The 12,821-nt window shown below is 48.9% G+C and overlaps 1 protein-coding gene across 2 annotated transcripts in view; it reads right to left on the reverse strand.

Annotated features, from left to right (window-relative positions):
• Positions 1-5,980, reverse strand: part of LOC106649420 (protein couch potato-like) — a 78,039-nt gene extending 72,059 nt beyond the window's left edge. For both annotated transcript variants that reach the window (XM_023460394.1, XM_023460396.1), the window contains exon 1: positions 4,778-5,980. In XM_023460394.1, the coding sequence (XP_023316162.1) occupies positions 4,778-4,840 (63 nt within the window). In that variant the 5' untranslated portion in view covers positions 4,841-5,980. The remainder of the gene's footprint in view (positions 1-4,777) is intronic.
• Positions 5,981-12,821: the final 6,841 nt, after the last annotated feature.

Consider the following 12,821-nt stretch of genomic DNA (forward strand, 5'->3'; position numbering starts at 1 on the left):
GCCATATATATATATATATATATTTTTTTGCGCGAGATTTGCGCGCGTATATATACGTACGATTCGGAATAATTTGCGCAACGCCCGAGAGTGCAAGTGCTGCTGCTGCTGCCGCTGCAGGGCGGAGGGTAAAAAGGAGACACTCGTTGCGTGAATACGTATACATATAACGTAATATTGCCTTTTTTCCGAGAAGAGGAGGGGTTGAAGAAGAGTAGAAATAAAAAAGAAACGAAGGAACCCTGGGTGGCTTGCGAACGCTAATGCACACGACGCGCGGCAGTTAGCTTGTACTTTTGCGCATTAGAGCAATGCCAGAGAGAGAGCTACCTTACTCTCTCTCTCTCTCTCTCTTGCAGTCTAAGATATATTATTAGGAAAGTAGCGTGCAGAAACGACAACGACAAAACTCGTTACGCCTTCGAAACTTTAACGAGCTCGTTGCGCTGCTGCTACACCATCGCTGCGCTGTCTCTTACTCCGTATAGGCGCCTCTATATCTCTGCATCTCTCTTGCGCGCGCGCGCGTGCGGCGACAGGCTTTTCTCGAAAAAAATAAAAAATAAAAAAAAGCTCGCGGTAGCCTTTTCCACGAGTGTCGTTACGATGATTAGAAACAAAAAACCACACCCAACTATAAACAGCCCTGAAACGCGCATAACCACCTGTTATTTTTACGAGTTATACACCGAGATGCAACGCAAAAGGTCATCCGTTCAACGACACGTGCGCTTCGCGCCTCATTGACGAAATAAAAGGAAAAGAAGAAAAAAAATTCTAGCCCTCGTAAAGTATCCGAGAGGAGGAAGAAAAAAATGAGGCGACATTACAGCCGAACGCTAAACAGCTCCAGTAGGGCATTGCATGTAGGCACGGGGACACCAACACGGAGACAGAGAGGAACAAATTGTCGTGCACTCGCATCGTAAAAGCCTTCGTATTTTATATAGAAATGTGTGTCTCTCTGTGTATGCGCGTAGGTGGCACACCTGCAGCGCGCGCGCAAAAGCACTGCTACTGTTGCGCTCTTATTGTTGAAAACAAAGCAAATGTGCCAGTGGGTCTCTCTCTCTCTCTCTTTCTCGCTCTTTGCCTCTCCTTCTCTCTCTCTCTTTATCTACGATCTCTCGCAATAAATTAACATGGGAGATAATGATAAGCGCTATATCCTCCTTTCTTCCTTAGCCCGTGGCACGGCACGCGGTTCTTGCACACGCCTTCGCGTATATATGTTGCAGGTATACAACAGGGCACAAGTGCAGTCGCACGCATCTCGCATACTTTTATAATCCCCGCGCGAGTGGCTGGATCAACGGGAGATAGAGACCCTCATAAATATAACCGTATATATATAGGAAGGCATGTGTGTGTATGTGTGGGTGCGAATGCATACGCAACCTTCTCTCTCACTCTCTTCTTTTGTGCGCTCGTTGTGTCGTATACATGTGCGAAAACTACTGCACCGCACACAACACGAGCCGTGCGTGCGGCGACCCTTGGCACTGCTGCACCGAGCGCACTTACACGCACACGCACAGACACAGACACACATGCCGAGGCGTTTGCGCGCGTCTCAAGTGCACGTATATATAACGCATACACATACGCAGCTGCTTTTCATTATTACTTCGTATATGGCTTTAATTGTGCGCGAAGCGTTGTATACACGCGTATATATTCGGCTTTTCCATGGCACCAGCAGCGCAACAACCCATTGTCGCAACTATTATCCTAGCGTCGCGCGCTTGCCTATACGTATATATACCATTATTATTATCGTTTCGCATGAAACGAAACTTCTTTTTTTTTCTTCTCTCTCTCGGCTCTCGAGAGCCCACCACTGTTACACGTACGTATACACCTAACACCACGCACACACACACACACACACACGAGCTCATCAATGTTTAATTATATATCGCGCTCGAGCCTCTCGAGTGCTCGTCGATGAAGCGTTCTATATTGGCCCCCTTACGTGTATACAGCGGCATAATATAAGCTCGTAATTGCGAGCGACGAGTGCGGGGGCTGCTGCTGCTGCTGCTGCCGTTGAGGCACAGGTACGCACATTTAATCGTTCGTATATAATTTCACACGACCGAATTATATACGGCTGGAATGGTGTATTAAGATGCCTGTGTGTGTGTGTGTGTGTGTGGCATTTTCTAGGCACAGGCCGAGAGGAGACGCACAATTAGTTAAACGATCGAGCATATGCCGTGCATTTTTTTTTTGCGGAGGTGAAGAGAGCCAGAAATAGAGTGGATTATAATAATTTGTATGTAAAAACATATACATGGATTGCGAGCGTAAAAAACTGCACTCCCTATGCATAACTATAACGAAAATCATCCTCAAGGGTGGCCTGGGCTGTTTAGCCGATGAAAGCGCGAGCTCGCACTTTCACGTTTACGTATATTATACCATATACAAAATATGATACGAGGAAAAAGCTCGGCCGTTCGGCCGTGGCGATAGCCATCGAGTCATCAGGCCATAGTGCAGCTCGCCCCGTGTGTGCGCGCTTTCACATTCACACCTACATACTCGCATCATGTATACATTATACGACCTGTATTTGGGGATGTAGACGTTTGTATGCGGGGGTGGATGTGTTTTGCCTATTATACACGCGTTGTACACGGTAATTATCATCTTGATAACGATGCATTAACGAAAATCTTCGTCGAGAGCCGAGAGCTTTTTTCCTATATTTGACCACCGGGTCGGTGCAGATTTAGAAATTGATCGCCCATTAGGATATGATTTTCTTTCGACCTCTTTTGTCCGTATAATATACTCGATGTAATGTATACAGGCCCACACTCGCGCTACTCTTCTGCATTTCCCACGGATCTTAATCACCGAGCTTTCCAGCTTATATAAACGTCTACGACCGTGGCCATACTTTATATAGGAGGCTGCACTTTGGCCCTTGCGGACGCGGCAGCGAGAGAAGAAGATATTGCGCGTCGCGGGGCCGCCGCGAGGGAGAAAGAGAGAAAGAAACGAAGCGATAGAGCTAAACTATTAATTAAACTAATTAAACGCGACCAACGTGTATCTCTATCCTCTTTCTCTTACTCCCGAGTTGCAGAAGCTGACAAAGTCTTGGAAGGACCGCAAACTACTCTCTCTCTCTCTCTACTCTGTAAGCTAAAGTTTCTTATATATATCGTATACATTTAAACGCGCTCGCGCACAAGTAACAGACTCTAAATCTCCCACCGTCGTCCCGGCGTCCTTTGCACTCTCTATCTCTCTCTCTCTTTCTTCTCTCTGCTCGACTGCAGTAGTGGTATCCTCGCGACGTATCCGAGCTGCACTAACGAAACCTTATGCAAAGTTTCAAAGGAAGTAAATGTCTATGTGTGTGTGTGTGTGTACCTGTCCCGAGTGAGTGAGTGACACAATACGTGCGCGGTAATGTACGCCTTGACGATGATGATGATGAGCACACCGACACAAACATTTTTAATTAGACGACGTCGGGATTAACGAGCGGTACACACAACGCGTAAACTCGTGCACGTCGGAATAGAGCGGATAATGACAACAACGAGATAAAAAACAAGAAGGGATAGATCGAACACACACACTATATAATTTATTAGTTCCCGAACGTGTACAAGTTCACCTGCTTCGCTCGCGTCGAGTTAACGCCATAAGCTCGTGTCCGCACACACGACGTCGACGACGACGACGACGTTGTTGCGGGCTTATACATATACATCGTATGTACGCGCAGCAGCAGCTCTCTCGCGCGGCTCACACGTCCGTTGTATTAACCCGAGAGAGCTCGGGCGATGATTTATACGCAATTAATTTTCAGTGAGGACCCCGCGCGCGCGCGGTAGACGGGGGAAAATTTATACAGCAGTTTCCCGCGCGCGTTTAGGCGCGAATATATCGAGAGGGATAGATCGATTCCCCGTACGCGTTAAGAGCCGCCGAGAGCTGGTGCTGCGCCGCGATCGAAACGGCCGATACATCATACTGCAAACGTACACGTATCATAGGTACAAGTAAGTATGGTATTATTTTAAAGAAAGTCAGGGTCTATATACGTACGCGGTGGCTGACGAACGCGCTTCTATATGTATACCTGCACTGTACACGCCGAGCCGAGCTTGTAATACCGATATCGCCATGACGATATGGATCGATGCTCGCGCGAATCCACGAATATAGGTTTTCATGTGTTACGGGCGTGCATATATGTGTATACGTGTATGTTTTATGTATAGGAGCGCATGGGAGAGATGCGAGAGAACATGTATACGAACGGCAAGTATCTCTTGCCGATTTGCTCCTTTCAATCCAATAATATTAATATAATAATGATGATAATGGTACGTAATGGGCAAAGGCAATTTCTAATTCGCGATTTACGTATGTAGGACGCGAGCATCGTCGTTCCTCTTTTCCCGATGAAAATTTTACGATCGCGACGGAATACGTACGTATACCTATATAGCTTTATTCAATTACACAAATCACAAAGCTGGGGGGGGGGCCTCGTTACTTCGTTTTCACTCGTTCGCTCGCTCTCTCTCTATCGAAAGATTCGATTAAGCGATAAGTCGCGCGTTTATGCACACACACGTTTTCTTCGAAATGAGGAACGATTCGCGATCGTACAACCGATTTTTCGGATCGGTATATCCATGGGAAAAAAACTCATCTTCGGGTGTCTAAATAGAAGGAGGATAATACATGTACATCTTATAGGGGACGATTGATTTGCTATGTATTAGGTAATGCAAGCTCCACTAACCTCGTCCTCGCAGGTGGCCACTGTGTTGACCGAGTCCATGCTCTGTGACAGCGGTGCGTCCATGATTCCGCCTCCGCCTCCTCCTCCTCCTCCTACGCCCGTCGGCGTGCTGTTGCTGGCCGCTACGGCTGCTGCCGCGTGGGCGGCCGCGTGCACCGCCGCAGCTATTTGCTGCTGCTGCTGCTGCTGATCCGTCGCAGCTGTACTCGTGACCACTTGAGCTTGCTGAGGTAGACAGGCGGAAGCACCGTTGCCTGCCTGAGTCTGCTGCGTGGTTACGACGACGCTGCCGCTGCCGCTACTGCTGGCCGTCGAGCCGAGCGGTGGCGATGCCTGGTGATGATGCTGCTGCTGCTGCTGCTGCTGCTGCAGAGCCTCGGCTGCCTGTTCCAGAGCTTCGGCCTGTTGCTGCTGCTGCACCTGCTGCAGGTGCTGCTGTAGCTGGGCTTGCAGTTGCTGCTGCTGGGCTATCTGACCGACCGATAGCTGGCCGTCGTCGCGCCTGGCCCTCTTGAGCGCCGGCGGGGCTATGGCCGTGGTAGTGGCTGCCAAGCCGGCCGCAGCCACGGGGCCCCCGGCCAGACGCGCTGCCGCCGCCTGCGGCAGTATGCCTGTTGTCGAGACCTGCTCCAGGCCCACCACCGCCTGCTGCTGTTGTTGTTGCTGCTGCTGTTGCTGCTGTTGCTGTTGGGCCGCGATGACAGCCGCGCCGCTGGCTGCTGCTGCAGCTGCTGCTGCTGGGCCCCTGGCCGCGGCGGCCGCCGCCGCAGCAGCGGCAGCCAAGATCGCCTGCACCGAGTTGGCCGTTAGCCGCTGCTGCTGGGCCGGGTGCACCGACCTCTCCAGCTCCGCCGCGAGCTGAAGCTCGTTGGCCGTCACTGGTAGGTGTCTACGTGAGAACAGAGCCGCCGCCGCAGCCGCTTGTTGTTGCTGCTGATGCTGATATTGCTGCTGTTGTTGCTGGAATTGCTGCTGGAAGTGTTGCTGTTGCTGCTGCTGCTGTTGTTGCTGCTGCTGCTGCTGCTGGTGGTGCCTGGCCGCGACGAGCCAGTCACGGCGCGACGACTCCAGGTGCGCTTCCAATAGTGCCGACCTCCGCTGCTCCAGCGCTCTAACCTTTGCCACCGACCGAGCGTCGTCAGCTTCCACGAGGATTAAAATCAAATATCGCCTCCTTCTTCGCCCGCGACAGTGGCACTGCCGCTACTACTGCTCGCCGAGACTCTCGACCAGGACGCCAAGTAGTAACTCATATACTTGGGTGAGTGTGTGTGTGAGAGAGCACTAGATCATCGTCGTCGTCGTCACCTGCGGATCAGCAGCAACGACGGGCACCGATGGTACAATTATTATTATTATTATTATTATTACGAGCACTGACGATTGAGCACACTACTACTCGGCGATCTGCACTTGGTCGACGCACCGTATACATTCGAACTTTGCACACTTTTTTTTCCGTTGGCACACCAAAAACCCAAAAAAAAAAAATATAAGAGATCGGTGGAGACAGGTGGATGGGCTGATTACTACTGCCTGCCTGCCTGACTGCCTGTGCCGCCTGGCTAACGACGATACGACGCGGGGGCAGCGAGTGTGTATAAGCTGAGGTAGCAACGACGCTCAGCGCAGCGCAGCGCAGGGTAGAGAATAATTTACGGAGGGAGCCAGGTGCTGCTGCTGCTGCGCCTCTCTCGCCGATGTTTCCCACGCGGCTAACGCACACACAGACACGCACACGAGCACGAACACAGAGACACACAGAGAGACTGCAGAACTACGTAGGTAGGTAGACGAGGGTGTACGAGAGCGCAGGGCGCCAATCGATAAGGCAACGCCGCCTGGCGCTTTTCGCAAGTCGTGTCGTCGCGCACCGAACACACACGTTGCTTTCACATATATTCTATATTATATATCGTGCGTGTATCGCAAAAGCTCGTACACGCTGTCCTCGAGCGAGCTTTTTTCCTTCGATGAAAAAAAAATCAAAAGCTCGCAAGCTCTCTTCTCTATCTCTATCTATCTCTCTGTGGACGATTTCACCTGCGCTGCTGCACCTACGTATCTATATATATATCTATATAGGAGCTCCGTGTGGTGCGGTGTTATATCGGGGCAGGTGCAGTAGTGCTGCGTCTAGCTCGCTCTGGTCGGGCGCAAGCGCGACTAACCACTCTCGCAAACGCGCAACGACGACTGCCGCTGCCGCTGCTGCACTCGCACTCTCTGTATCACACGTACGCGCACAGACACACAAGCTGCTGCTGCTGTGCTTGCAGTATATAGTCGCCGCCGTCGTCGTCGTCGTTCCGTCGTCTAGGAGACCGAGGACTCCACGCGCACATATACACACTGCCTCGCTCGAGTTGGGGCACGCGCGCGCACCCACACACACACACGCGCGAGCACGTATATACGCTCCGCACCAACACGAGCGACGAGCGTCGATCGACGGTGTATATACGTATAGGCGTTGCCGCAGCGCGTTCGAGCGCTCTCCCTCGCAAGCGCAGACACTGACTGCCTGTGCGTGGATGTGTCTGTGTGCGTAAGTTTTGTTATACGCGCTGCCGCGAGCTTGCAGCAGACGAGCAGAAAATCTCGCTCGACGTGTGTATGTGCTGATGAAGCAGGTCGAAATTTTTCCGTCACTTTTTTCGCGCACGCTCGTCGGTAGTAGCTCGATTATGTATTTATTGCGAATATTATTTCACGCATACACATTGGTGTGTGTGTCTGTCAGGAACCGAAGATTTGGACGTCGACTTGAGAGTGTCTGCTGCTGCTGCTGGCACAGATGCACATGCGTGTCGATGATATATAGGATGATTAGATTAATTGGACGTTATGTAGTTGCGAACTGCTCGTCGACCATATACTTATAATAATACTTTTTTCTTCTCGTCTACTCGGTACAGTAGACGCGTATAAACAAAACGACTTTCCTTTTTTTTTCAGTAAATTCACCCTCTGATATATATGAATCTATATATATACTATATTTATTACTTTCAGTCGGGGAGGCAACTCTGCTACATGTATATATACTGCACTACGTGGAGTCTCGAGGCTCGAAATCGATTATTTCACATGCATGTATAATTGAACTTTATCGGATCGAAGTATCTCTTTCTCTTTAATTTTTTCTTCTCTTTCCTTCTTTATTATTTTTGTGTGTATATATAACTGCACGCACTACCGTCTCTCGTTGGTCTTGACCGTAGTTGTATCGTTGTTGCTGTTGTTATTTATTTATTTTTTTTTATCGTTGCCGCTACGCTGTTGTTGTTGTGGCCGTTGTGTTGTTAATCGTCGCCAAAGTATAGTAATTACGCACTGATATTTTATAATAATAGATCTGGAAACAAAAAATTATGAGCACACTCGTGTCGTTTTTTTTTCACCACCGATACACACGCGCACACGCACGGAACGCGAGTAAGTAGTGCGATGGTTTTTTTTTCTTTTTTTCATACGAGGCCGCGCGCAGCACAGCCTTTTTCCCTATTTAACTTTTCCGTTGCTTTCTCCGATCTCGGAAAATCGAAAAAAGCCGGCTGCTCGTATGTGGATGTCCGCGTCGTGTACGTGTATCTGTATGTGTGTGTGTGTGTGTGATAACGCGTGCGTGCACGGACTTTGCCGAGAGAGAGAGTACAGCAAGCCGCAGCAGGCACAGCTATGGAGGAGGAAAAGAGGAGTATACGGCAGCGGGAGGAGGTGGAGGGTAGTTGGCGAGAAGGATATGTATATGTGTGTGTGTGTGTGTGTGTGTGTTACTTCCTGTATATACGCCGTGTACGAGTGTGTATGCGGATGGAAAGAGGAGTCGAACGTCAAAATTAAATGGACAATCGGAGTCGATGACAGGTGTCTCTCATACGCGTATACGAAGCCTTGGGCAAAATATCGCGTACGAGAGTACGTATATGTACGTGTATATGTATATGTGTAAACGTGTGCACGTATATAGGAGGTATATATGTATAACAAATGACTATATAAAAAATATATATAAATATGTGACTAACTGCGACGCGGCTGGTGCGCAGGTTGCCGATAGACTGCCAAAGAGAGGAGCGCTCTTGGATCATAATACGGCGCTGTGCACAGTGCCCGTATACGTGTGTGTATGTGTGTGTGTGTGTGTGTGCGCTTGTGCGCTTGTGTCAGTGTGGTAGTGGCGACGACGACGGTGGTGGTGGTGGTGGTTGAGGAGAGCGCAACGATCGCGCAGAAATACATACATATATACAGGCTCACCGCTGCATATACATCCACGAAGTACACTATACCATGGGCTATAGCGTGCGCGAGAGCGAAACGGAACGATGCAAAAAGCAGCGGCAGAGAGGAGAAGGACGTGCGAGAGAGGAGAGGAGGTATTGCCCCCCCCGTTTTTCGCGCAACGAGCGAGAGAGAGAACGATGCACTCGTTGCCGCTGCCGCTTCGTTACTCCGTGCATACACACACACACACACACACACATATACATATACGTGTATGTGTCCGCCGATGTATGCGTACATTCGAGTGCATACTTGCAATGCGCTATATACGTGCGCTATCTTCCTCCCGTGTTGTGGAGGGAGGGAGAGAGCCAGTGCGGCGAAAGAGGGGCGCCACGCCGTTGCCGTTTGCTGCGCGCTGCACACACCTGGATTATACATATATACGTACATATAGCTATATACATATTATACAGAGAGAGACAGAGAGAGCCATGCACTTATTATACGTCTCGCGCGAGTGCATGTAGCCGAGCGAGCGAGAAGGAGAGCCCCTCTCTCTCTCTCTCTGTGTTTTGTCTTTGTGCGGCGCGCGCGAGGCTTGCGTGTATACGTAGCCGTATTATACATACGTACCTATATATACCAACGTTATGCATCTATCTACCTATGCCGTGTGTATATGTGTGTGTGTGTGTGTGTCGAAGCCGATCTTTGCATTATTTATGCCGTTATTAAAAAGCTCGCATTGGCTATAAGCTTCGTGCGATCGCGTATCATTACGATGCAGCGTTCGGGGGTACACCACTGCGGCTTTGGTAATTTGGCTTTTATCGATATATATATATTATATAACGCGTCTTTTTCGTGTAATCGTCCTGGGCGTTCGTACAAGGAAGAAAAGAAGAAAATACATCGAGGATTAAGAGCGCTCACCTTCCGCGTATTATTACGTACGATATATTATATACCCGCCTCTATATAGCCTACATAGCGGAGAGACAAAAGTTATAAGGTGCGTAATTGCACGAAGGGACGCGAAAGAGAGAGAGAGAGGGGGAGAGAATCCGCGAACAGGTATATTAAAAAAGTTTGTCTTTCTTTCCGCGTGATATTTTTTCTCCGACTCGGTGCGACGTAGCTGCAGCGCGACCCCTAAAAGCGCATACGTTATCGTTGTTATTATTTTTGTTGTTTCGCCGGGTGGATGTATACGTATATATATCGTAATATTATTTATTAAAGAGCGTGCAAAGCTCGCAGGACCGAGCGAGCCGCGGCGGCATTGGTTATTATTGCGACTGCGGAGTTGTGCACGCGCGCAGCGACGCGATATTATTATTGTATATACGTACGATATATATCTAATACGAGGCGCGGATCTGGAAGAAAAAAAGAGAAAGAGAAAAATATATATAGGAAGCGAAAGTTGGACAGCTTGTACATATATAGCTGGACGCGCGAAGGGAAAACTTTGTTACCTGCGTTGTTAATTGTACGGAATGGCTTTTTGCGCGCGGTTCCGCTGAATTATTATGCGAGCGAAGGTATAAGATCATTTTTCGACGGAGAACGTCGTACTGTATTCGTTTCTTTTGCCACTTGCGCGAGTGAAAAATTTCGAACGATTACCGTTTTTAAGATCCTCGCGAGCTTTTGCATCTCTTTTCGTCCTCGTACATATAGTTGACCCTTGAGTATAAAGCGCGCGTATATATTCTACGAAAAACTTTGGCGGTCCCCGCGCGCGATTCGATCATATTATTACGTATATGTATAAATTCACGAGCTCTCGTGATCCGCTGCCACAACGACGACGACAAAAAACTTATTTCCGAACTCTAACTCGAGACCTACGGGCGAAGAGTGCAGCCGCGCCGAGCACGCGAGAAAGCCAGTAAGAGAGAGAGAGAGAGAGAGAGAGAGAGAGAGAGAGAGAGAGAGAGAGCAGCGTGGCATATAAAACTTGAAAAAAGCTCTCCAAGAAAAATGTCATTTCCTCATTCACCGAAAATATACGTTTTACTTCGAGAACTTCGCGGTGCATCGCCTTTTTTTCACACACACACACACACATACACAGAGGTAAACATATTTTCCAGGCCGAACTCGCGTTGCATATTATTATATATATATTTGCACGTAAACTTTACGTACTGGAAAAAAGAAGCAGCTGCTGCACGGGGTCGGGGGAGCTGCGGGTAAGGTTTTGAAGAGACGGGAGGATGAGGTATATAAGAGAGCCTCGCGGCGAGTCACTCTTAGATTCGTGCTCGAGCTTCTTATACGTGCCGTACGTATACATACGCCATATAGACGTTTACGTATATATATAGTATATATACAGTACATGGGCATCGTCGTGTGCATGTGCAGCAAAGTCTAACGTCTCCTCGCTTCATGCAGACGATGAGAAGAAACGATAAGTCCGGCTTGTGCCGCTGCTGCTGCTGCTGCTGCTGTTTCACGTGCACGAGTGGTCCCTATATTATATGTGTGCACGTATATACTCTTTTCCTCTTCTCAACTTCTTATTACTTTTCGCGGGGTTCGGTGTACCACTAAATAACGTCGCCTCTGCCGCTGCTGTCGCGCGTGCCGCGCGGACATTGGACGATGTATTATATGCAGCGAGAGCCTCGATTAATACAAGGTGCGCAAGACGATCGCCTCGAAAATTAACTCTTATTATCGGAAGAAATGTTCACAATTGCTACTCCGTCGACCATGTGTATATGCATACAGATCGTTCGACGGCAAGAAACTGGGCCTCGAGCTTTTAGCGACTTTTTACGCGCGCGGCTTTGCGATCTACGCGAGCGAGCGCGTAAGCTCGAAAATCTCCCCCCCGCCTCTCGCTCCCCCTCGACGTTTTTTACGTCTTGACCCGACAACTTCAACTACCACGACGACGACGACGACGAAAAAGTATAACATCGTGTACAAAAAATGTGTAACGTTACACACGCATCGCGAGACTCTCTCTCTCTCTCTGGCTGTGCACTTTTTGTTTCCGCGCGAGTTACGCGCGCTACACGTACTCGCGATATTATACGTCCTATCCTCGGTTTTCCGGGCGAAAAATAAAGCCTCTTGTTTTCTTCTTACACGCGTGGAGAAACGCCTCCTACTACCCCCTTTCACGGGTGTGCCTGTGCTACTATTTGGCGCGCGCGCGCGCGATAATATCGTTCGCTCCACTTTGCTCGCCTCTCTTCCTCTTCTTGTTCCTTCGAGCATTGTGTCCTGGAAGGGAAGAAAAAACATTTATTTTTCTCCAGCTCACGTGCGCGGCTTGTTGACTGTATCCGTTTAACGACGGTGCACCTTATACGCAAACGCGCGCGTACGTGGTAACGAGTAAAAGTGACATTTTTAAGGCGTCTCTTTGGCATTTTTGCTTGCTGATCTATCGAAGCTTTCGATATCGCGAACGAGCGGAGCGAATATAATGAGGCACGAGCGCCGAAAGTGCATGATACATCGATCAAGACTTAGTATACGCATACGTTCGAGTAATTACATATATCGTTCAAGTATGATTCAGGGACGCGTTTCTCATTCATCATCTTTAAGTTCTTTCTCTCCCCTGATCGACCTTCAATATTTACGATGCGTAGAAGATATAACATTCATGTTGCTCATTTATTAATATCCCAGCCCATCGATACGATTCCTGTGTAATCTTTGTACGGCAATATCGTTCGCGAACGTTACGAAACGATTATGAACGCGGTGAAATCGATGGAAAAAAATGCCTGCGTTATCCTAATCCATCTGGTAGATCACAAATTATACCAACTGTCTAGGCGAG

The sequence above is a fragment of the Trichogramma pretiosum genome, unplaced genomic scaffold, assembly GCF_000599845.2.
Source record: "Trichogramma pretiosum strain Unisexual culture from Peru unplaced genomic scaffold, Tpre_2.0 scaffold50, whole genome shotgun sequence".
Classification (NCBI taxonomy): domain Eukaryota; kingdom Metazoa; phylum Arthropoda; class Insecta; order Hymenoptera; family Trichogrammatidae; genus Trichogramma; species Trichogramma pretiosum.